This window comes from Phocoena phocoena, chromosome 1, assembly GCF_963924675.1.
Source record: "Phocoena phocoena chromosome 1, mPhoPho1.1, whole genome shotgun sequence".
Classification (NCBI taxonomy): Eukaryota; Metazoa; Chordata; class Mammalia; order Artiodactyla; family Phocoenidae; genus Phocoena; species Phocoena phocoena.
Genome location: NC_089219.1, coordinates 96,460,621 through 96,483,347, shown reverse-complemented (window position 1 = coordinate 96,483,347; position 22,727 = coordinate 96,460,621). Strand labels below are relative to the sequence as shown.

Here is a 22,727-nt window from a genome sequence, read left to right as displayed (position 1 = left end):
GTAAGAGAGGTGTCGGTTCTCTCTCCCAAGATAACAGGACTACCGGGTCCTCCTCCTTCAGCTCTTCTGGGCTGCAGTCTGCTCCCCGCTCTTCCCCTAGCCCCTGCTTCAGCCGTCTGGGAGTAGCTGGGTGGGAACAGGCCAGCCCTGTTACATAACCCTGTGGCTGGGAGCCTGGGGAGGCCGGGCTGGAGAGCAGGTGCTCAGCCCCTCCCTCGCCACCAACAGTGAAAATCTTCCTCTGGAGCCCAGCCTTGGGGTGGCCCAGCATGGAGGCAGCCACAGCTCTGGAGGTGGGCTTGGATCCACGCTGAAGGTGAAAGAAGCCAGCCTAGCCGATGCTGATGGAGCCCAGGCTTCACCTCGGTGGGGGGCCATCAGCCCCATTCCCCAGCTCCTGCCCCCCACAGAAGGTGATCCATGGGGATGGGGAGTGAGCGGTGGGAGTTGGGAGGATGCGCTACCGCCCTGACTGCACCTCCATAGGTTTTGCAGATCTAAATGGTTTCATGGGATTGGTACTTAGGATGGGGGAGCATCCATTGGAGCCCCCACCCCCTTCCTTGGTGGATTCTAGCTTGCTGCTCAAATGTCTCTGCTGGGTCTTTGCTTTTTACCCGAAAAGTCAGTGAATGATGTTTGTGGCAATTTACAGTGACTAATAATGATAGGTTTTTATTTTTACCTTTAAAATATGTCTGTCACAGGGACCTGATATACCAACGCCAGTCAGGAAGGGAATGAGGGGTGAGATGGTGTCCATCTGGATTTGGAGAAGAAAGAAACAAAAAGCTTAGAGCCACCGGGAGGCTAAGTGGTGAACAGTATGTGACGCTCCGCCTCGCCCTTGGTAGAGCCGTGGGTCCTCCACCTACCCCAATATCTCCACTGGCTCCCACGGGAAACCCTAGCCTCTTTGAGCCTGAGCTCCACGGAAGCAGAGACCGTCCGGAAGAAGAATTTGGCTCCCTCTCTGTGGTCTCTGTGAGCCTCTCAGCATAAAGGCATTTTTGAACTAGGAGGTGGTGGGTGCCCCTTCCAGCCCCAGAGTTCCCTGCCAGCAGCCCTGCTGCCCACCCCCCAGACTGCCCCTGGCTGAGGCCTTTGTAGCTAACAGCTCTGTGACATTTACCCTGGGTGGCTCCCACTGCACCTGGCTCAGCCGACAGAAGTGGAAGACGGGAGCCTGGCTCTTCCCCTCTCCTGCGAGGTAATCGGCGGAAGCAACTACAGGGGCTGCACGAAACATTTAAGACAGTTCCCTGCGCAAAGTCCCCACTTCTGGCCCCTTGGAGCCTTGAGTGCAGAGGATGCAAAGACCACAAACGAGACACCGTGGAATCCCTGGGTAAGGAGAGGTAAGAAAAGAAGACAGCATCTAGATTCAATTCCCAGGGCCACCTCCAGCAGCTCCGTGACCTTGGCCAAGTCAATTGACTTCTCAGTTTCAATTTCCTCTCTGTAAAATGGTGAGTAATAGTATCGACCTGGTAAGGTAGTCGAAAGGATTGTTGAGATAATCCAGAGTGCCTTGGAAGAGGCCAAACAAAGATATGAATAGATAATAAATTATTTCCAAGTCAGGGATAAAGACTGAATTCTCCCTGCAAATAGGGCTGTGGAGGGAAAGTTTGCTGCCTCTTATCATCCTGATGGAAGATGCTGGGTCTTCAGAAGCTATTTGTATGTCAGAGGCAGAGAGCCGACCGAGTTTGCCCCACTGAAAAACAGGTAAAGAGAGCAGAAGTTATTGGGAACATACTAGGCTGGAATGGTCTTGAGGCAGAAAATCAGTTTCTTCCCCCAAAGGCCCAGGGAATAAGTCACAGGCAGAGGGAGAATGAGAGCCAGGACTGCTGACTCTCTGACCACTGGTCTCCACAAAACCCTGGGGGAGGGTGCTCATCCCTCCCACACTCCTCCCTCCTGACAGCCCCTGGCCACAGCCCCCAGGTGTGGCCTTAAGGGCCCTGATCTTGTGTGTGGCCTCAGGGCCACCAGCACCCAGCGACTCAACCCACCTACATGCCAGAGGTCACTAGCAGCAAGGACTCCTTGTGACATTGTGCAAAGTGTTTGCATCTGTTATCCGGTTGGGAAAAGAAGACGTGAGTTCAAACCCTAGCTCTGTCCTGTGACCCAAGGCAAGTCAATCTACCCCTCTGGGCTTCTATTTTCTCATCTGTAAATTGAGAGGTTGAACTAAATCAGAGTTCTTAACCCTTTGGTGGATATGGATCCCTAGGAAAATCTGATGAAAGCTGTGGATTCTTGCTCCAAGAAAAATACTCAACAAAGTTCAGGGAGTTCATAGCATCACTGAAGCCTAGCCAGAGGTCTTCAGGGGGGTGCTATGGTGCTGGACTAGATGGCCCCCAAGTTCCCTGTGAGCACCAAGGACTTTTCCTTCCTCTTAATGCCCCCTCTTCCTTATGGGGAGCTCTATGGGACATAGAAGGGCACAGTGGCTAGCATGTGAGTACACATGAAAGAGAGCAGGCGTCAAAATGTTTGTGACATTAAAATGAACTGCAACTGGCCGACACTGAGCTTTTAGTCAAGAAAGACTGCTCCATGGCTAAAGAAGCAGAAGTAGGTGTTTGGCATTGGGAAACCATCCTCTGTCACTCTCAGCACTGCACAGAGGCACTGTGTCCTGGAGGCAACGCTGGGCAGGGGCCAGAGGAGAGCTTTCGAAAGAGTGAGAGATATGGGACAGACTGCACCCTGACACGGAGAAGATGGGACTCTGAGACCCAGTAGGAGGGCCCGTCTGCTGATCTCAGCTCGATTGCTTCCAACTGACCCTGTGTCCTCTTTCAGTCTGGACTGTTCTGTGTCTTCCAGGCTTGGGAAGCTGAATCCCTAGCCTTGAAGTGACCATCCTTCCTTCCTCCCTCCCACCCTCCCACTGTCCCTTCTTATCCTCTTTCTTCCTTCTAAAAATATTTACTTTGTGTCCATTATGTGCCAGGCAGTGTTACAAAAATGCACAAAATAGGCAAAAATAACTTCCCTTGTGGAGATTACATTCTATGTAAGGAGATAGATAATAAATAGGCAAATAAAATATCAGAAAGTGATAACTGCTATGCTGAAAAGTAAAGCAGAGAAAGAGGAGGGTATAAAGTGCTGGGGTGGGAAGTGTACTTGCTGTTTCAAGCAGGATATTCAGTGAAAGTCTTGTTAAAAAGGTCATCTGAGCAGCAACTTAAAGGAGGCCAGAGAACAATGCATGCAGATATTGAGAGTGAAGGTTTTCCACAGACAGAACAGTAAGTGCAAAGGCCCTGAGGCAGGAGTGTGCATTATGGATTGGGGCCACTGTGGCTGTAGCAGAGTGAGGGAGAGAATAGCAGGTTTGGGGTCAAAGAGGTAGCAGGACCATTGTGAACACTGGTTCAACCCTGAGACAGATGGGCAGCCAGCGCAGGGTTTTAGGTGAGATCTGGCATGATCAGGTGTAGGTTTTAAGACTTTTCTGGCTGCTGAGTTAAGAATAGGCTATAGGCAGGCTTTAGACACTAGCAAGATTGTCAACTGAGAATAAGGATTCAGGAGAAGGTATGGAAGTTTTAGAAGAGGGTGTACAACAGTCACCCAGGAGAACAGGAGATTGAGTGAATTAGGGAAGTCTGGCAGATCTGCCAGGGTCCATTTGGAGGCAATGGCCATCAATTTAAAGTCAGCATAGTTTTGTAATATTTTTCCCCAGTCATGTTTGGCTGTGTGGATGCAGACACTGAGGGGGTGTATTTAACTGGGGCTGGGTATTGCTAGGAAGTGGAAAAGGATTAGGGCTTTGAGTGGGTATGCAAGGGAGTGAGTCTAACGATGACCATGGAATCTAATTTGGGTGGGAAAGAAAGTGATAACATGGAGGGGTGATAGAGAGTGAAGGGGTGGGAAGATAATGGATCAGAGGTCTCAGTGGGCTGAAGGATCACTGCTGGCGGAGCTTTAGAGGGAGGGAGCTGAAGGGATAGAGACTGTTCATTAGGTTATGCGACCTCAGAATTTAAGGCTCAAATACAATAGATGTTTATTCCTTACTAGCAAAACAACTAAAAGCAAGCGTTCCTACTCAGCAGATAGTTCTCCAGCACTAATTCAGGGACCCGGGCCTCTTCCATCTTGTGGCTCCGCCATGCCTTAGGGCCCCGTGATCACCTGCATGCAGCTAGCAGACGGGAAATAGAAAACTCATTCATTAAAAGCCTCGACTCAGAAGTGATTCTCATCACTTCCACTCACATTTCACTGGCAAGAACTAGTCTCACTGTCATACAGCAAGTGGGGCAGCTCCTTCTCAGAGATCCCTATACTATGGAAGAGATAATATGTACAAATTGTTGTGAGCAATTAGCCATCCCTGTCATGGAGGTGGTGCTGAGAGAGTGGGACGCTTGAAATTCAGATTCTATAGTGGCTATAGTTATTGGTCTAGACAATGACCAAAGGAACCATGGGCTGAAGCAGGGGAGGATAAACTCATTGGAGGAGTGGCAGGCAAGGCTGGGAGCGGCCCTGCAGGGACTGGAAGTCTGGGTGTTGAAATGAGCAGGAATCATGACTGGAGAAATGTTGGAGAAAGTGACACTGCGCCAGGGCTACCGTCATCAGCATGAGGGGGAGACTGCCACAAGGGGAGAGGGTGATGGAGTCTTCTCATACAGAGAAGTATTGCCCATTTATATGTCCTTTTATTTTTTCTGATCTCAGTTTCATAGCCTTCAAGGAAGTGACACTCTTGTCCTTCACAAGGTTTTTAGGTTTATTTTTTTGAAGTCACCACACTTCTTTCCCACCACACTCCTCCAGACAAGTTTCTGATAAGGTCAAGTCCACACCCTATGCATCTGCTAATGTTTCTGTAAGAAATGCTGGTATTTTTTGGATCCCTGGAAATCTCTGGGGGTTTTTGGGAGCCATAGCTTGCCTTGTGCATTTGCCCTCTTTTGGTAACCGTTCACTCACACAGGCCTGTGCATGTGTGTGTACACATGCTCACGAACTCACAGTCTTGCACACTCACACACGCACACACTCCTCCACTCTTTCAGTGTGTCTATCTTGTTCCTTCATTCTCTGGGCCATAATTAATACCATCAATCTGAACTACACAGTCCTTAGAGAATCGCTGGCAGAAAGTCTTTAGCCATGTGAAACCAAGTTATGAGAGGATGGGAACAATTATTTCCCATGAGCAGAGAATAAGGAAATGGGCATAAACCTCAGCAGGATGAAATTCGGTAGAATTAGGAAGGGTTTTCTAATCAAGAGAAGTCGAGATCTCTGGACTTTAAGTAGTTTCCTCTCCACTCCTTTTTAAGACAGTATTCTGTCTGAGAGAAATTCAGTGCTGAGAGCAACACAGCTCAGAAGCCAAGGGCTCTCAAAGGACTTTTCAAAATGTCTTTTACCTGAGACTCTATGAAGGGAGAAAATCTCATAGACAAACTGCAGCTGTCTCAGACCTGGTCTTAGAAACCCGAGGTTCTGCTTTAGGGCTGTAGCCTTTGGTTCACATCCCTTCTGGCATATGAGGAGGAGAAAGACCTTGGGCGTCAGGGAAAGCCATGTTTCTCCAAGGTCAGTACAATTAACACCTCGCTTGACTGTGGATGTGTGAAAAGAGATGTCCCAGATGAGCCCTCCTATTAACACTCTTAGCAAGGGGTCAGATTGCTCTTGTTTGCTGGGCAGATTCAAGGCCTGGGGTGCGCTGGGGAAGAGCTTGCTGCAGCCCAGGCACCTGGAGCTGTCACACACTGTCACCTCCCATAGTTTGTCAGCGGCTTTAGCCTTAAGCCCATCCTCTGCCCTCCCACTGGGGCTGGGAGACTGCTGAGAGCAGAATCCTAGCCTACTAGTCCTCAGACTTAGAACATTCTAAATAGTAACCTCAGTTTGTCCCCTACTGATTCACCATCTTGTCAGGGAATCCCACTTCTAAGCAAAGAACTGGCCCGGGAGCCCTCCAGGGAGGAAGAATCCACCATCCTGGCTGTCAGCCTTTCTCCTCTGTCTCTGCCCCCTGCTGGCATCCCCTCGGGATCTCAGGGCCATTCTGCTCATCCTCCTCCTAATTCCCCCATCTTAGCTTACGTTCCACATAAACTTATTTCTTTCATTTTTCTCCTTAGTTCAAGTGAAACAATGCTAACCTTTTCCAAGATACTTTTCTAGGAAAGACTAAGTGGGAACAAATACTATATACCTCAGCATGCACCTACCTGTAGAAGCCCCCTTCCTACCTGAGGTGTAAGCAGAGCAGGGCTCAACTGGCACCTCTTCCAGGCGTGACAGCCTGGGTTCCTGTCCTCACATCAGCCTTTTTAATCCTTGAGTGTGGCCCCCTGCCTTCCCTTCTTGGCCTCTTCCCTCCAGGGGCAAGATCACTGCAGGAGCCCTGACTGTGGTGCCCAGTCCCAGGTGGACACTGAAGGGCAGGTAAGTGGACAGACATGCTGTCATGCTCAGAGAACAGGTCCTTCAGACACACGTTCCTAGATGGTGCCAGCACGACTTCACAACTGGCTGTGAGGTCAACAGCAAAGCTGTCTCTCTCTCCCAGCCCTTTCCTTCCAGTCTTCTCCTTGCTCTGGGTGCTCACCAAGGTCCTTCCTAACTCAGAGGTTCTGTAGGCAGCGCAAGGGACAGCAGAGCCGGCTTCTCCCCAGCCCTCTCCCCGGCAAGCGTGAAGGGTTAGGTCCCCACTCAGCAGTGGGGAACCAAGCCCAACAAGATGAGGTTTTGACCCTCCTTTTCAATTGCCGCCCTCTTTTTGCAGAAAACCCTGAAGTCATATCCGCCTGTTCTCAACTCCTTGGTCGCTTGCCAAGATGGCCACAGGAAAGGAACACATCACACAACACTTCTTCTGTTCTTCATGCCCCGCCTCCACCCAAACTGCCAAAGTCGAACAGAGGGCAGCCGAGCAGGGTCATTCAGCTGCCTGGGCTCCGAGCTGAGTCCTTGCTGAGGCCTCAGGCCCTGCACTGTACGGGCAGGACAGCGCTTAGAGCACTGGAGGCCCTGTACCACACAGTTCCCACTTCTATCAGGGTAGAGGGGTGAGGCGCAGCCTAAGACAGCACAACCCAGGTTAAAACGTAAGCCACACGGTGAAAAAGGAAACTAGGCAAGTAATATGGACAGCATGCACTGAATATTTCTATCTTCATCCACAAAGCCCAAGTTATCTCAAGATGCTAATCAGGGCGGACTACGGAAGTTCCTGGTCTCTAAACAACGATCTACAAACTGAGGTGTAGGAAGAGCTTTGTAGATCCTTCGTTTATTTTATTTTCAATTTCACCATTCAAATTCTGCATTATGTAATGTACATTTTAAACAGTTCAATTTGTAAGTAAACATACATACATTGGGGTGAATGTTCAGGGATGTATTTACAGGGAAATGTGTGTTATCAAAAAGTTTGGAATCCGCTATCAAGCTGTTTGCCACAGTTGTGTGCTGGGGTGGAGTTCTTCCAACTGATAGGAATGAAGGAGCGGGGAGGCTGGGGAGTTGGTGGGGACTGAGACTGTCACACTCCCTGTAAGACTACAGCAGCGGGGGACTGTCTCTGCCTGAGAAAGGAGGAAGCAGTAGCACCAGAAGCCTGGAAAATGGAGTAGATTTCAGCTAGGAGCCGAAAGGAACCCAGGTGGGATGTTTGCACTTCCTCAGCCAAGGCTGCCGGAGGCATCCTGAGAGGAACTTACACCTGGTCATTCCCCAAACTTACACTCAGCACTTTCCTGAGCATCTCCTGTCTTCATCCTGGAAGCCAATAAACATAATCTAATCTCTCTTCTCACTGGAACACGCCTGGAAGATCAAGGGGGAGTAAGCAGTGGACCTAATCTTTCCCAGATTCTGACTGTACAAAGTGATCCTCCACAGACTGGAAGACACTGTGCAGGCCCCTGAACAGGGCAGCCCTGCAGAGAAGGGACCAGACGCCAGCTCCCTCTGCAGTGACATCAGTGCTGTCCTGGTGGGGCCAGGGTGTTGACTCTGCCTGCAGAATATAAAGCTTTCTCCTCGGGGTCTGGCACCAAACTGGGGAGCGGGGCGGACACTTGGGGGTCAGGATTGACATTGAAAGTGGCCTTGAAAAAAGGAGTGTTGTTGAGGACAAATGTAGAAAAGGAGTGGAAAGACAGACCACTCAGACTGGACTGGTCTGTGCATAAACAAAAAAGAAATCTCAGTTGATGAAAAGTCGATGGTGGAGAGTTACCAATTAAAAGAAGTAGGTGTCAGGCTCGTGCTTCAGTGCTCTTTCTGCTGAGACTAACTCTCTCTACAGGATCCCACAGCTGGTTGCTTATCCCTAAATCCCAGTGAGACAATGGGAGCTATCTTCCCATTCCCCGAGAGAGGGCTTAATTTGCTGAGTGTTGCCTGGGTCACCTGGCCATGGAGCACAGCTAGATGCAGCATCCACTTCTACTTCCTCTAAACTCTCCTCTTCCCCCCAGGGTGGCTCACCACCCCGTTCTCTCTCTTTCCATCCCTCAGAGCACCCCAAGATCTGGCTACCTCAGGCCCAGAGGCAGACCTACGTCCGGAAGGTTGGAGACACTCTGAATCTACTAATCCCGTTCCAGGTGATCATGACAGCCCCACGTTGGGTCCATGACTGGAGCCAGGCCAGGGTTTTGATTTGGAAACAAAAAACAAGAGTCCTGCTAGCAGTGGGACAGTCATCCTAGCCTTGAATGGAAGGGGCATGTCACAAAGTGTGAGGCCAAACAGCCCTTCCATCAGCACTCCTGCGGGGTGTTGGGGTCAGGTCAGGTTGGGCATGCCCAGGTGATGATGTAAGGCTAATCCATGCCCTTCAGTCAGCAGGGGTCTGGGAGCTCTCAGTTTGGAGGGCTCTCAGGAGTTTGGGCAGCTAATTTTAGTCGCAGCTGCCCTGAGTGTCCATGACCTAGACTCTCAGAGGCGGGGAGACTCAAAGCCATCCCCCTTTCCCATGATCCTGAGGCTGTTGCTGAGAGATGGAAGTCCGCTGGGACAGTCCACCAACCTCTCACTCAAGGAATTTGCAGCTGCGAGTCAAGTCACCACGTGGACCTGGTGGATCTGACCCCTGTTGCAGCCGGGAGGGGCAAAAGGCCTCTCGGGGCAGCTCACAGCCCTCTCCCCATTTCTCAGGGCAAACCCCAACCTCAAGCCATGCGCACGCATGACGGCTGTGCCTTGGACGCCAGTCATGTGAGCATGCGGAATGGGGAGCGGGACTCCAACCTCTTCATCCGAGAGGCCCAGTGTGCTGACTTGGGTCACTACCAGCTCCATGTGCAGCTGGGCGGGCTGGAGGCCACCGCCACCACTGACACCCTGGTGATCGGTACAGTGGGGGGAATGGGAGACGACATGGTCCTTGGGGGCTCCCACCCCAGCCTGAAGAGGAATCAGCACAGAGAGCCGGGGAAGCGGGGCTGTGGGACGCAGTGGTGGGTGAAGGGAGGGGTGGCTGAGCAGAAGCGGAGGGGCCCCTCCTGGTAATGTCCTGGCGTGTGAGGCGTGCCATGCTTGGCCCTTTCAAAGAGGCCAGGCTCTCCTCAGAGTATCAAGTTGGTGGATGTCTGGGGCTCCAGCGCTACCCTGGAGTGGACTCTGCCCCAAGACACGGGAACGCACTCCTGGGATATGCGGTGCAAAAGGCTGACACCAAATCTGGGGTGAGGCCCAGCTGGGGTGGAGGGAGGGAGGAACAGCACATTCTGGAATGGGACTCTGGTAGTTCCACGCAGTAGGCTGGGGTGGAGTGAGTTGCCAAAACAGGGGTCTCATTCCGGGCATCTTCCAGGGCCCCACAGCTGTGGCTCATGGTGCTGGAGCGCTATCACCGCACCAGCCGCACAGTCTCCGACCTCATCGTCGGCAACTCCTATGCATTTCGAGTCTTTGCTGAGAACCAGTGTGGGCTCAGCCAGACAGCCTCTGTCACTGCCGACCCGGCCCACATCCAGAAAGCAGGTAAAGCACTGAGACTTGGAGCTGGGAAGAGTTAAGGAGAAAGAGTTGAAGACGGATGGGGCTCTCAGGCACTACAACAAGGCCCTTCTTGGTCCCCTCAGCTATTGTTTACAAGACCGAGGGGTTTGTCCAGTGAGATTTCTCAGAAGCCCCGAAGTTCACCCAGCCTCTGGCAGACTGCACTACAGCCATTGGCTACGACACCCAGCTCTTCTGCTGCATCCATGCCTCCCCCAAGGTGAGCAAGGAGGTCTGTGGGTGGCTGTGCTGCTTTCTGCTTCTGCTCTAACCTTAGCTGTGTCGAAGAACATTCTAACCAAAACATTTGCTCCCGTCACCATCATCTGCCTGTTCCACAGCACATTACGTAGGAACACTCAGGGCACTGGTGTCCAAGACAGGCTGATGTGGATAATGTTTCCAGTTTTGCTTTTAGTGTTTGTTCCTCATATATGAAGATGTCACTTAATGACCTGCTGGCAATTGGGCACGAGATTCAAAGCTGTCTCTCTGGCAGGGGGGCTGGAGTCCTGTTGGCTGCTCCTAACTCACCCCCCTCATCTTTATCTTCCAGCCAAAGATCATCTGGCTAAAGAACAAGATGAATATCCAAGGCAACCCCAAGTACAGAGCCCTCACTCACCTGGGAATCTGCTCCCTAGAAATCCACAAGCCTGGCCCCTTTGACGGGGGCATCTACACCTGCAAGGCCATTAACCCCCTGGGGGAGGCGTCAGTAGACTGTCGGGTGGATGTGAAAGGTAAGGGCAGAACTCGCACCTTAGGGTGCAATCACCTCCTCTCTCCACAGGTGGGAAAGTCCAGGGCAGAGACGCAAGCCTAGATGGAGAAGGGCTCGGGTTGCTTCCCCTTCAGGCCTTCTCATCACTGTCATCATCAGGATGTATTTTAGGAGCCATTTTTATCATCCACTCCTCATTTCTCTCCATCATAATTCTGTAATATAGGAAGAATCACTATTTCCACTCTGCAAAGGAGAAACCTAAAGCACAGGGAGGTGATTGATCAGTTTACCTGCGATTTCCAGTGCTGGTTAATTGAGGAGTTGGCACTATGGTGGAAAAGAGGCCAAGTCTGCTGGACCTTACCCAGATCATTTTTCATTAAACTATACAATCTGACTCAATCCAGGAAAGCTGTAGCTTTTTATTGGGCTTTTAAACAAACCAGAGGACTTTCGTCTCTAGTTGGTTAAATGGGAATATTGCACATCCTCTCTACCGCTTTTAAAGTATTAATTCATTTATCCATTCCTGTCCCCTTGCTCAGATTGCCATCATTGCATTTAGAATATTGTTTTATAATTATCTATTTACTGATCTGTTTCCCCATAAACTGTGAGCACCGTGAGGGCAGGGACCATCTTATTCACCTTGTCCCCCAGTGTCCAGCCCAGTTTCTGGTACACAGTGGGCACTTTCTGAGCATGTGCAGCATGACTCAGGAATGAATGGGCCATTACATGTCCTATTCTTCCCTCCGCATAGCCTCCTAATTAGCACCATGGACTCCCCCCAAACCTGGAAGTATATCCCTTCTTGATGCTCTGAAAGGTTTCCCAGAGATTGCTGAGATGTTAAAACGGAGAGATGTCAACACAGAGAGATGTCTGAATTTTGCAGCTCCTAATTGAGGCACGCTAAGCAGACATGGGCAACTCTGAGGAAGGTAAGGAGAGGTACAGGGGATCTGAATGGAGTATTTCATGTTTATGGCTAGTGTTGCTGAGTCTGAGACAGATATATATCCCTGAGCCTTTCAACCATACACTCACTGGCAACCACTTTTCTTTTAACCACTTTTTTTCTTGTAAGTGAATACTATCATCCCTGTGGAGGGAATTTACCATAGATGAGGTCTACTTTTGTCACATCCTCTATGTATCTGTACTCCTCAAGTTGATGACAGGAATTAAACCTAGCGGCCCTCTGAAGAAGAGTGACAGCATCTACCTAATTGTAAGGGGGTTTTGTGGGAGGGAGTGAGCAGGTGCTGTAAGAAAAGGTGTCAAGGAAAACAATCAGGAGTGGAGGATGGCCGAGGTCACCACCACCACCACATGGCAGAAAAAGAGAGAGGAAGGTGTTCCTACCAATTAAGTGTTTCTACCTCAGTATCTTAAGCATGGTGAAAACCAGATGAGTTTGCTTCCTTTTTACTTTGAAGATTTTGGATTCCTTCCCTTCCAAGAGAAGAAAACCACTGTTATCATTACATGTCAACAATAATTGGACATGTGGGGAATGTGGTCCCAAGCAGCACGTTACTGGCAAAGGGCAACTCAGACCATCATTTAGAATTTGATAACTCCTTCAGACTCTAAATCACTCACAGCAGAAATGTTGTATACAAACTGATGAAAAGGAAGCTCATGAGAGAATTAAAGAGAACTGGTTCCCAACATCTCCTCTGACTTGCAGCTCCTGGTCAATGAAACCCAAGAATTAATTCCATCCCAGAAGCCATTTATTTAAGCCTCTCACTGATCTTTAGCAAATGAAAACCTTGAGGGATGCATTAAAAGTACAAGCTTCTGGGCTTCCCTGGTGGCACAGTGGTTGAGAGTCCGCCTGCCAATGCAGGGGACACGGGTTCATGCCCCGGTCCAGGAAGATCCCACATGCCGCGGAGCGGCCGGGCCTGTGAGCTATGGCCGCTGAGCCTGAGCCTGCGCGTCCGGATCCTGTGCTTCGCAACGGGAGAGGCCACAACAGTGAGAGGTCCGCGTACAAAAAAAAAAAAAAAAATAGTATAAGCTTCTCAGGAGATCTCTCTCTGCCAGCTGGCTTGCACAGCCAGTTCTCTCGCCATCCCTCAATTCCTTCTCTGCATTAAGGTTAAGGTTAAGGTTAATGTCATGTTGTGTTGGTGTTATCCTTGTTACTCTTAGTGCCCTTTTCCATTTCTCCTGGTCAGTGCCAGCAACGAAGCAGGGTAAATACAGAATTCAGAGCACAGGACCCAGGGACCATGAAAGGAGGTCACCTCAGCAGCCTGGACGAGCTCTCACTGTTTGCCGTTATGGCCACAACATACCCTTTCTTTTCTGTGCCTCCAGGAAGCCTGTGGAGAGACTGTGTTCTTAAGGAGCTCCAGCATAGTGTCTGTTTGGACTAATCTAAATAAAGGTGTGGATCCTCGCTGCATAAGTGTCCATCTGTTTGAGCCTTTCTATATAGAAAACCATGGAGAAAGTTGGAATCCTTTAGCCAGACTGTATGGAATCTGCAGGCCCCCAGACTCCTCTTTCTCTTCCCATAACTACATTCTCTTCCACAGAGGTTCCTAACACTGTCCTTTTCTCTAGACAGTCTAAGACAACTCTATACAGTGTTAGGTGCTCAAAGGGGGATGCTCAAGATGACCTGCTCTCTTCCTCTCTATGCTTTCCAGTATAAGTTGGAAAACAGGATTCACATCTATCACAGAGACACAGACAGCAGGACACATAGATACACACATAGCTAATTAAAGACAGAGCACTAAGATGTGAGGGCTGGGAGATAGTGAAGAAACCAGTGCAGAGTCTCATTAAGCCCTGGGGAAAGAATAAAAGTGATGTGCTCTTGCTTACATGTTTTCATTTCTATAACAAATAAGATACTGAAGGCACTCTGTGATGGAATCTGCAAAAGATAGCAACAATTCCTCCCATCCTGGAATGGTCATGTGCTCTTTCCACCAAGAGTTGGAGTCTTTTTCTCCCCCCTTGAATTTGGCTGAACATGTGCCCTGCTTTGACCAAAAGAATGTAGTGGAGGTGATGCTATGCCAGTTGAGAGTCTACTAGTCTCTGCTTTTGCTTTTGGAAGTCAGTTCCCATGTAAAGCATCTCAGGATAGATTACTGAATTATGGGAGGCCACGTGGAGGACAACCAAGCATCCCAGCTGACAGCCAGCATCACAGCCCTAGACATGTGTGGCTACCTTGGACCCCTCAACCCTAGTCAAACCCAACCTACTCCTCACGTACAGACAGGCTGTCCTTGCACAGCTCTGCCCAAGCTGTAAAATCATGAGCAGATGAATAGTTGCTGTAGTTTCAAACCACTAAATATTGGGTGGTTTGTTGCACAATAATACATAACTGAAACAGCTTTCTACGCATCAGGCGTTATCTCTTTTAATCTTCATTTTACAAATGATTGAGTTGAAGCTTATAAATTGCTCCAAGTTATGTAACTGGAAAGTAGAAGTTCTAAGATTTGAATCACGTCTGTTTGAATTCAAGTCTTCCCTATTTCCTCTTATCTCTTTCACCCAGGGACCCCTACTGTTTCGGTCTGGGTTGGAATCATGGGTTTAAGATAGAAAAACTTTCTAGGAGGCAGTAAATACAAGGCAAGGTTTTGAGGAGGAAGTGGGTATGTTTTGGCTGAGTGTGAAGAGCTTTTCTGTTCAGACCAAAGGCCTATTTTCAGTTGAGGCCAAGCATCTATCCCAGCCTCTCTCAACTGGAGTTCTATGAGAAAGTCCCAATGCCCCAAGGCATTCATTGTATGTCATAAATTAACCTCTTCCTATCCATCTAGAATGTTACTAGTTATGTAGCATCCTTGGGAAAACTGAGAAAATAGTCACACAAATCATTTGTAGGGTCTAAGGCACTTGCGGAACGCTGGCTGAGAATGTTGAGAGGGCCATCAGGGAGCAGGGGCCAGAGTCCCGAGCCAGCCAGTCACGTACACAGTGACCAAGAGGCTTCCCGGCATTCAAGGAGAACTGCACTGGAATCCTTAAGTTTATCATTTATGCACTCAACACTATGCTCAAAGTACCTTCTCAACTAAGGCTTACCATGTGCCTGGGAGGGGGTATACTTTCTTCATTAATTCATTTCTTCATAATTTACCCAAAATCTTTAACTCTTATTCATACATACCATTTTGGAGTTGAGCTGAGGGGGACACGTTATTTCCCAGATTAGTGGCCTTACGCTGAGTGAAGAATTCTTGTGCCTGAAATCTATATTTTCTGGCTTTGTTGTCATTCTGATGGAAGAGAAAGCAGATCCATTGCTTTTTTTCTTCAACAGCTTTCAAAATCATAATTTGGTGACAGAAAATTGGAGATGAGTTTCCTTGGAAGAAACTAACTTCCAACTTGCTAAAACTGCCTCTTCCACTTATCTGAAGGTGGGTGAAGAACTTCCCTACTCAGGCTGCTCCTAGGGGAAGACGGAATGCAGTTAATTAACAGCTTCTTTCCCTCTGATCTCCACTACCTGCCTAAAGAGAGAGAAGCTACTGGCTCTGGTTTTCTTACCTCCAAAGAATTTGAAAACTGCAAGCAACTAAAATTCCACTGTCACCAGGAAACCTACGGAAAAAGAGGCAATCCTCTTCTCTCAGCTTTTCCTCACACAAGCTTGCAAGTTCTGGGTCTCCCCACCCTCTCCCTTATCACACCACTAAATTCCAAGCCTCCTTTGCCCCCTGTGGCATTTATTACTGTAACATCTCACTCCTGCCAACCTCACCACCTCAACTTCACAACTAAAAACTAGGAAGTAAACAAAAAGCCTATAAACCTCCAAAATAACGGTCATAAACTCTGGAGACTAAAAGCTCAGGCTCTTTGTTTACGGGAAAGCTCTTCAACCATTCTTTTCGGGACTTTTAACTTAAAAATTTTAGAATATTTCTGAGAAGACCGGTGGCCCAGTCTATTCACAGGCAACCCTTGGAAACAACAAAGAAAATCCCTAATAAGTAGGCTTAAGCTTTTTACACCACAGCTTTTAATTTAGAGGAAGGCACACGGTATAAAACTTGATGTTCATAACTATCCTCCTAACCATGGACTGCGACGGTCACGATCCTCTTAGATAAGCGAGGGGTCAAACATAAGCTCAGAGAGGTCAAAGATACTCAATATACTTGTCAACAGAGGAGCCACGGTTGAATCTGAACCCAAATCTCCTTGTCTGAAAAGCCCATAGTTTTCTTCACACCTTGGATGCCTCAGGTTCCGAATGTTCTCGCCTAAAAAGCCGATGGCAGATGTACGTCTTAGAGAACCTCAATATACCTAAAATATAAATGTTTAGCTGCTTCCGTGAATACACCTGAGAGATCAGGCTAACACTGCGCTTCCGAATGGAGTGAGCCGAGTGAGCCCAATAAAACGAATTTCCTCAGGCAGAGCGTTAGCTCTAGGGCCGACCGCCGCAAGGGGCGTCAAAGCTCAGCTCTGCCCCGCACGAGAAGGAGGGGGCGGAGAAGAGGGGGGACGGCAGGTCGCGAAACTCTCACTCATTGGCCCGTTCCCTCGCGCGTCGCCGCGGGGTCCCGCCCCTCGCAGGCTCGGCTCCGGGAGGGAAGCCGAACAAGGTCTCCTGGGCAAGCAAGCGCGCTCGCGGCCTCCTCGCCTCAGCCCTCCAAATGAAGCCTTCCCTGGAACGCCTTTCCACTCGGCCCGCACCTTCGGACTTCCGGCCGGCAACCCCTCCACTGCCCTGCCCCACAAGGGCGGAGGATGCTGGCCTTCACCAATCATTGAGCGCGTGTGGTAGGAGTGGGTGGGGCCTGAGAGATTCGAAAGGAGCCCCGCCCCCTCGGAGCGGGTTCCCGGGACTAGGTTGTGGGAGGAAAACACCATCCGCGGGAGGTGAGGCGAGTCAGAAAGTGAAAACTGAGGGTGGCGTGGAGGTGTGGTGTGGGCGTGGTGCCGCGGGGAGTAGAAAGGTGGCTTGGGGGGAGGAAGAACCCGGAGGGTGGTGGCGGGGAAGAGGATGGGGCGCGTAGACCGCCCCAGCGAGAAGAGGTCGGGTCGCAGTGGGGCGGGGGCCAATGTGCGGAAGGAGATGGGAGGATGGGAGCATCTTTCGGCACTTGCTCCGGAGGTAAGAGTACCTCAGTTACAGGGGCAGGTGCCGCTGCTGGAACGCCTGCTTTACCTCCAGCGTGACTCCCAGCCCCTGGCTTGCACCGAGTCTAGCTGGGAGGCCTTGAGCAGGATGGAGACCTGAGGAAAGGTATATTTTCTCTCCAGCTCCGGGGTCTAAGCTGACTTTTGCTCCTGCTGGCTGGAACATGGAAGATTTAGAAGAAGGTAAGGAAACGCTGCAGGGAAGAATGAGGCCCTGTGATTGAGAGCCGTGTTAGGGACCAAAGGCTGGCATTCCTTCTTTCCTCCCCTACAGATGTAAAGTTTATAGCAGATGAGACCTTGGACTTTGGGGGGCTGTCACCATCTGACAGGTAGTAGACTCTTTATCCTACTTACCTTCTTCCAACAATGGTTGTCTCTAACACCTTACTGCTGAATTATTGGCCCTTAGGTCTGGGTTGGTAATTTAGCAAGGTTGGGTGCACTGGGGCTTCTGGGTGGCTGGTTGACTTCGCCCCCTATGACACTACTGGGGAAGGGGAGAAGGGATAAGCTGGAACGAGATTTCAGGGTGTTAAGAAGAAGGGTAAGTGGATTTGCTTCATGTACATCCTGGCATAATTCCCAATGTCAGTAAGTGCTGAAGGCCTCCTAGAACTGGCTGTCACATCACTTAGATCTCACAGCCAGCACGGGTATCAGGGTTTGGGGTTGTGTTCCTAGCTCTGTAGTGGGGGTTTTGCCCAGTCTCCCTTGTAGTCTCCTGCTCTCTTCCATGTGGGCATGGTGCCTGATTTGTTTTCTTTCTCAGTCGAGAGGAAGAAGATACAGCAGTGTCGGTGACTCCGGAGAAACCCCTCCGACGAGGTCTCTCCCATCGAAGTGACCCAAATGCAGTGGCCCCTGCCCCCCAGAGTCTGAGGCTCAGTTTAGGCCCCCTCAGCCCAGAGAAGCTGGAAGAAATCCTCAGTGAAGCCAACCGGCTGGCAGCTCATCTGGAACAGTGTGCCCTGCAGGAGCGGGAGAACACCGGTGAGGGCCCGGGGCCTCGAAGGGTGAAGCCCAGCCCTCGGCGGGAGACCTTTGTGCTCAAGGACAGTCCTGTCCGAGACCTGCTGCCCACTGTGAGCTCTTTGTCTCGGAGCACTCCCTCCCCAAGCAGCCTGACACCCCGACTCCGGAGCAGTGATAGGAAGGTGTCAGTCAGGGCTCTTCGAGCAACATCTGGAAAGAGGCCCTCCAGCATGAAGAGGGTGAGTGTAGAGGGTTTGGGTTAGATGTGTGCCCCCGACACTGTGCCTGACTCAGTGCAGGCATAGAGCAGTTTCCTTGTTGGTAAAATAGAGATAGTCAAATTCTACCTCATAGGATTGTTGGAATTAAACGAGGTACCGTAAGCAAAGCACTTACCACCGCGTCTGTGCGTGAGCTCTATAATGCTTATAGCCAGCTCTCAATAAATGGCATTGGTGATGATGATGATGATGTTGGCAGCTAACTTCTGCTCTTCCTTACTGGGATCTAGGCAGCTCTCCACCTCTGTCCCTTAATCAGCCAGCAGAACAGATTCTTTTTCCATTCTTGTCCTTTTTTTCCCCTCTCTTTGTGCTTCAGGAGTCGCCCACTTGCAATCTGTTCCCTGCATCCAAAAGCCCAGCATCTTCTCCTCTTGCCCGATCAACTCCTCCAGTCCGGGGGAAAGCCGGGCCCAGTGGGAGAGCAACAGCAAGTGAGAAGACCTGGGCAGCAAAGCTGTGGGTGAGTGGGAGGAGGGAGGATGCGGAGCTGACCCTAAAATTCCTCTGTTCCTCTCCACCAGGCCCACCTACCTCTGTCAGGCCAGTCTTGGCTCCACAGCCTTCTACCAGCAACTCTCAGCGCCTGTCTCGGCCACAGGGAGCAGCTGCTAAACCTTCCAGTCGACTGCCTGTTCCGTCGGCCATTCCCAGGCCTGCCAGCAGGATGCCACTCACCGGCCGGAGTGTACCATCCAGCAAAGGTGCCCTTCCTCCAGATTCCCTGCCAGCTCGGAAAGGACTTCCAAGACCAAGTGCCGCAGGGCACAGAGGTGAGAAGAGTGGCCATAAGGATAAGAAATCAGGAGGAAGAGTACCTACCCCTGCCCAGCATGAACGCACCCTCCCAGAGTTGGTAGCAGTGACTTTCTCCACCCTCATTACAGCTCTGTTTGAAGATGGGAAGGCTGAGTTAAGGAGAGAATGTGGGCCTGGGCAGAGTTTGAGCCTCAATTTTCAAATACCATATGTTTTTTATCTTGGGTGGGAAGAAAGGCACTAATCCCAAACTCACTCTGCCTTCATCCAGTATTTCTTTTTGAGAAGGTCACTTGAACCTTCTACTAACTCATGTCTTTTGTTAACACCCATCAAGTTCCTGTTTCTCAGCGACCAAATCTTCCCATCCCTGGTGCTGGTCGCAGCAATCTGCAGCCCCCCAGGAAAGTTGCAGTCCCAGGACCTACCAGGTAAGACACTTTGAGATGCTGTCTCTTTCTCCCTTGATGGGGATGACAAGGGGAGCCTGGAGGGGCAGGGAGTCCCATTTCTTCCTGAACTTGAACTCAGCTGGTGACAAATGGGCTTGTGAAAGAAGGGCAATTTAAAGCAGTTCCTTCTTCTGTCTCTTTAGGTAAAGAGATCAGGACAGCAAGCAAGAATTCAGTAGCAAACTACTATAGTCACTGCCTGGACTCACCTCTATATTCAGCTTCCCAAGCTCTCTCCTTGGTGGCAGGCCTGACTCCAGCAGATTCTGGCCCAGGGATAGAAGGAAGAGCTGCCACCATGGCTGGTGCCCCAGGAGTAGAGACCGTGGGAGATAGGGTGGATTCGGGTTGAGCTGGAGGGGAATCAAACTCTCAGTTGAAACAAGATAGGAAAAAGAGGTTGCCTCCCAGTGGTGAAGTTAAACAGAAAATAAGAAATGCTCGAGAGTGGTTTGTCCTCATCCACCCCCGTTCTTGCGTCCAGCTCCACAGAGTTTGATTTTCATCCCAGGCTTTGGTTCGATGGACATTTACATGTGAATGGCCTCTGTAGCTAACCTCCGTGCTCTCCAAGGAGCAGTCCTCCTGAATAACATCCTCTACTGGACTCAGGCCTGTTTGGAGAGGCAGAGGCAGGCATCTGGTCTCCAGAACTTGTTTCCTGTGAATTCTATGACTCCTAACAGGCCAGTTTATGATAAGCTTACTCCATTGGTCTGCATTTTTCTAAAATAAAATGAGTATATTTTTATATTCTGAATACATGTGGAAGTAAATCCTGCTCCAATTTCTAACAAATTTGGAGTAAACTCCTGTGTAATTCCAATGAGGGAGCCAGGATGGGCTTCCCAGGCAGGGGTCTGAATAGGCCTTAGGCCCTTGAGATTCCAGCTAATCAGGCTATGACTAGCCCCCTTGTTGGCATTCGATGGGAACAGGCTGCCTTTTTCTAGGCATTTCCAGGCTTCATATGTTATTAGAAGGTCCAGATCAACTTAAGTAGAGTTTATTTACTTATTTTTTTGCGGTATGTGGGCCTCTTAACTGCTTGTGGCCTCTCCCGTTGCGGAGCACAGGCTATGGATGCGCAGACTCAGCGGCCATGGCTCACGGGCCCAGCCACTCCACGGCATGTGGGATCTTCCCGGACCCGGGCACGAACCTGTGTCCCCTGCATCGGCAGGCAGACTCTCAACCACTGCGCCACCAGGGAAGCCCTAAGTAGAGTTTAATTCACAGTGTGTGAGGCTATCAAACCAGGGTCTTGGTAAATTATTATTTGTATTCTAAACGTGGGTGTCCTTTCCTGGCAAGAGAATGGATACTCCTAGGAATTCAGCATCTTGTCTGCTGTACTTATGGGATGAGGGGGCCCTCGGGTGGGTACCCTGGTGTTCAGGTTTGCTGATTGCCTCAGGCAGAAGATGCCTGAACACCTTGTTATGTTCTGCCTTACGTCTTTAGAATTGTTGGTGTTCTCCTCTTCTTACCCCTACTAGACTTCAGGGCTGGCGCCAGGATTTATACACCTCTGCAGTGCCTAGTGTTGTGATTTGTATGTGGTGGAGAGTTCTATTCATTTATTGAAAAAATATTTGAGTGCAAGATGGGGGGGGTGTTTGTTAAATGAATGACAAAAGATTCATTTAACAGATTAACTGAGGGTCTCCCTTTTCTCACAGCCTTCGATTCTTGGAAATGCCAGAACCAGCCCAATTCCTTATGAGTTTTGAGAGGACTTTTCCTCCTTGGAGGCCAGGCCCTGACTTAAGGAAGTCAGGCAACTGGGCCAAGGGAGTGAGTTCCAGCTGGTGCCCCGCCCCCCCAGGTTTACATGCCCATAGGCCCCCTTCTGAGGCACTAAAAGGCCCTTCCCCTGTTCCTGGGCCAGGCCCCCCCCCCCCACCCCCCCCCCCCCCGTGGCTTTCTTCTTTTTATAGCTGATCTTAAGGTTCATTTAACACATTCACCTATATCGCAGTGACAGCTGCCTACACTTTCACCTTTCCCTGAGCCTCTGGGATTCCAAGCATTGAGTTGGGGGAGGGTGTGTGGAGACAGACACTGAGTGTCTGGCTCTGGAGAACATTTGGCAGGGGCAGGAAGACCTCAGGTGCGTCTCCCAACCGCGTCCTGCACTGGTGTCTGACAGAAGCAAGCCCAGACACACGCTTAGGTGTGGCCAGCAGATGGCATGTTCGTGTGGCCTGCGTGTGAGCCAGGCCCCGGTGGGTCCTCAGAGGCAAAACAAGCAGCAGACCCGCGTGCTATTGCCACCTGGTGGCCGAAAAGGACAAGGCAAGGCATGTGCCTTTCGCCCTCAAAGTCAGTCTAGGGTTTCGTTAACTGCCCCTCCAATCCCACTGCAGATCTGTTTAAGCAACGTTCAGGAGGCAGCATCTGCGGGGGAGGAGGCCTGCCTGCCACGGCTGCCCTTCTGGCTCACTACCTGCTTACTTCCTTCCGTTTGGGTCGAGCTTTCTGTCTTTTCTCTTTATGCACTCTATCTTCACCCCCCTCCCCAGTAGCACCAGGGAAGGAAGCCAGGGTTTCTTGGTCTCTTACTATGCACTGTGAACTGTTCTAAGCACTAACATATGTCAACTCATTTAATTCTCATAAAAGCTCAGTTAGTCACAAACCATTATCATCCTCATTTTGCAGGCAGGGAAACTAAGGCTCAGAGAGATTAAGTCACTCAGTCTGGTTCCGGGGTTTCTGTTCTTAACAACTCCCCTCTATGGCCCCCATGTGAACTCCCTATCTAGTTTGTTGAACAGACCTTCGAAAAACACAAAACTTGGGAACAGAAGTAATGTAGCAGAGCACACAGCTGGCTAGAGTATGAGTAGTTGCTTCATTTCCGATGGGGAAAAACACGGGACCGCCCAGAGGAATGAAGTTAGGATGTACCTAGTCACTGAGCACCTTTCAATTCCCACCAGCCTCTCAGCCCTCCCTGCCTCCTGAATTCTGCTCCCAGGACGGGACTCAGCCCTAAGGGGCTGGGCTGGAATCCTGCCTGCTCTGTGCAGCCTCTCCAGCCGTACAAGTCCCTCCTGTCCTGGTGAGAAGCATACTTTCCTGCTAACAGCCACATCTTCGTTGGAAATGCCAGGACGTGGGCTCAGTACTGAGGCTATTTGGGGGACACTGCTCGGGGTGTCGAGAGGATATCTGAGTCCCCTGACATGGCCCTTCCAGGGCCCTGCCTGCTCGTGTTTTCCAGCGACCAGGCCTCCCCGCGCTGGAAGGAGAGGGCCCCACACAGGAGGAAAGGATGACAGTGCTCAGCCCGCAGAGAACTAGTTTTATTCAGTGGCATGGAGAACTGAAAAAACAAAGCACAAAATGCTACCATATTTA

General features: G+C 50.3%; 2 protein-coding genes across 6 annotated transcripts; both read left to right on the top strand.

Moving 5' to 3' along the window:
• Window positions 1–269: 269 nt before the first annotated feature.
• MYBPHL (myosin binding protein H like) lies at window positions 270–16,525 on the top strand. The gene is given in 10 exon segments (XM_065890854.1): window positions 270–297; window positions 300–413; window positions 8,533–8,621; window positions 9,175–9,375; window positions 9,571–9,655; window positions 9,658–9,704; window positions 9,843–10,002; window positions 10,104–10,240; window positions 10,577–10,763; window positions 16,494–16,525. Coding segments are annotated over 10 exon segments (1,080 nt in total).
• Window positions 16,526–16,562: 37 nt separating this feature from the next.
• Window positions 16,563–20,159, top strand: PSRC1 (proline and serine rich coiled-coil 1). 5 transcript variants are annotated; one of them, XM_065885258.1, is made up of 9 exons: window positions 16,588–16,674; window positions 16,785–16,789; window positions 17,018–17,077; window positions 17,169–17,226; window positions 17,667–18,108; window positions 18,470–18,584; window positions 18,675–18,923; window positions 19,247–19,340; window positions 19,505–20,159. In XM_065885258.1, the coding sequence occupies exons 3-9, from the start codon at window positions 17,059–17,061 to the stop codon at window positions 19,506–19,508; spliced, it is 981 nt and encodes a 326-aa protein (XP_065741330.1). In that variant the 5' UTR covers window positions 16,588–16,674; window positions 16,785–16,789; window positions 17,018–17,058; the 3' UTR covers window positions 19,509–20,159. The 5 variants fall into 5 exon arrangements, with proteins under 5 accessions (XP_065741339.1, XP_065741330.1, XP_065741322.1 ...); XM_065885267.1 differs by lacking the exon at window positions 16,785–16,789 and having other exon boundaries at window positions 16,563–16,633; XM_065885250.1 differs by lacking the exons at window positions 16,588–16,674; window positions 16,785–16,789; window positions 19,505–20,159 and having other exon boundaries at window positions 17,059–17,077; window positions 18,675–18,941; window positions 19,244–19,344.
• The last annotated feature ends 2,568 nt before the right edge of the window (window positions 20,160–22,727 follow it).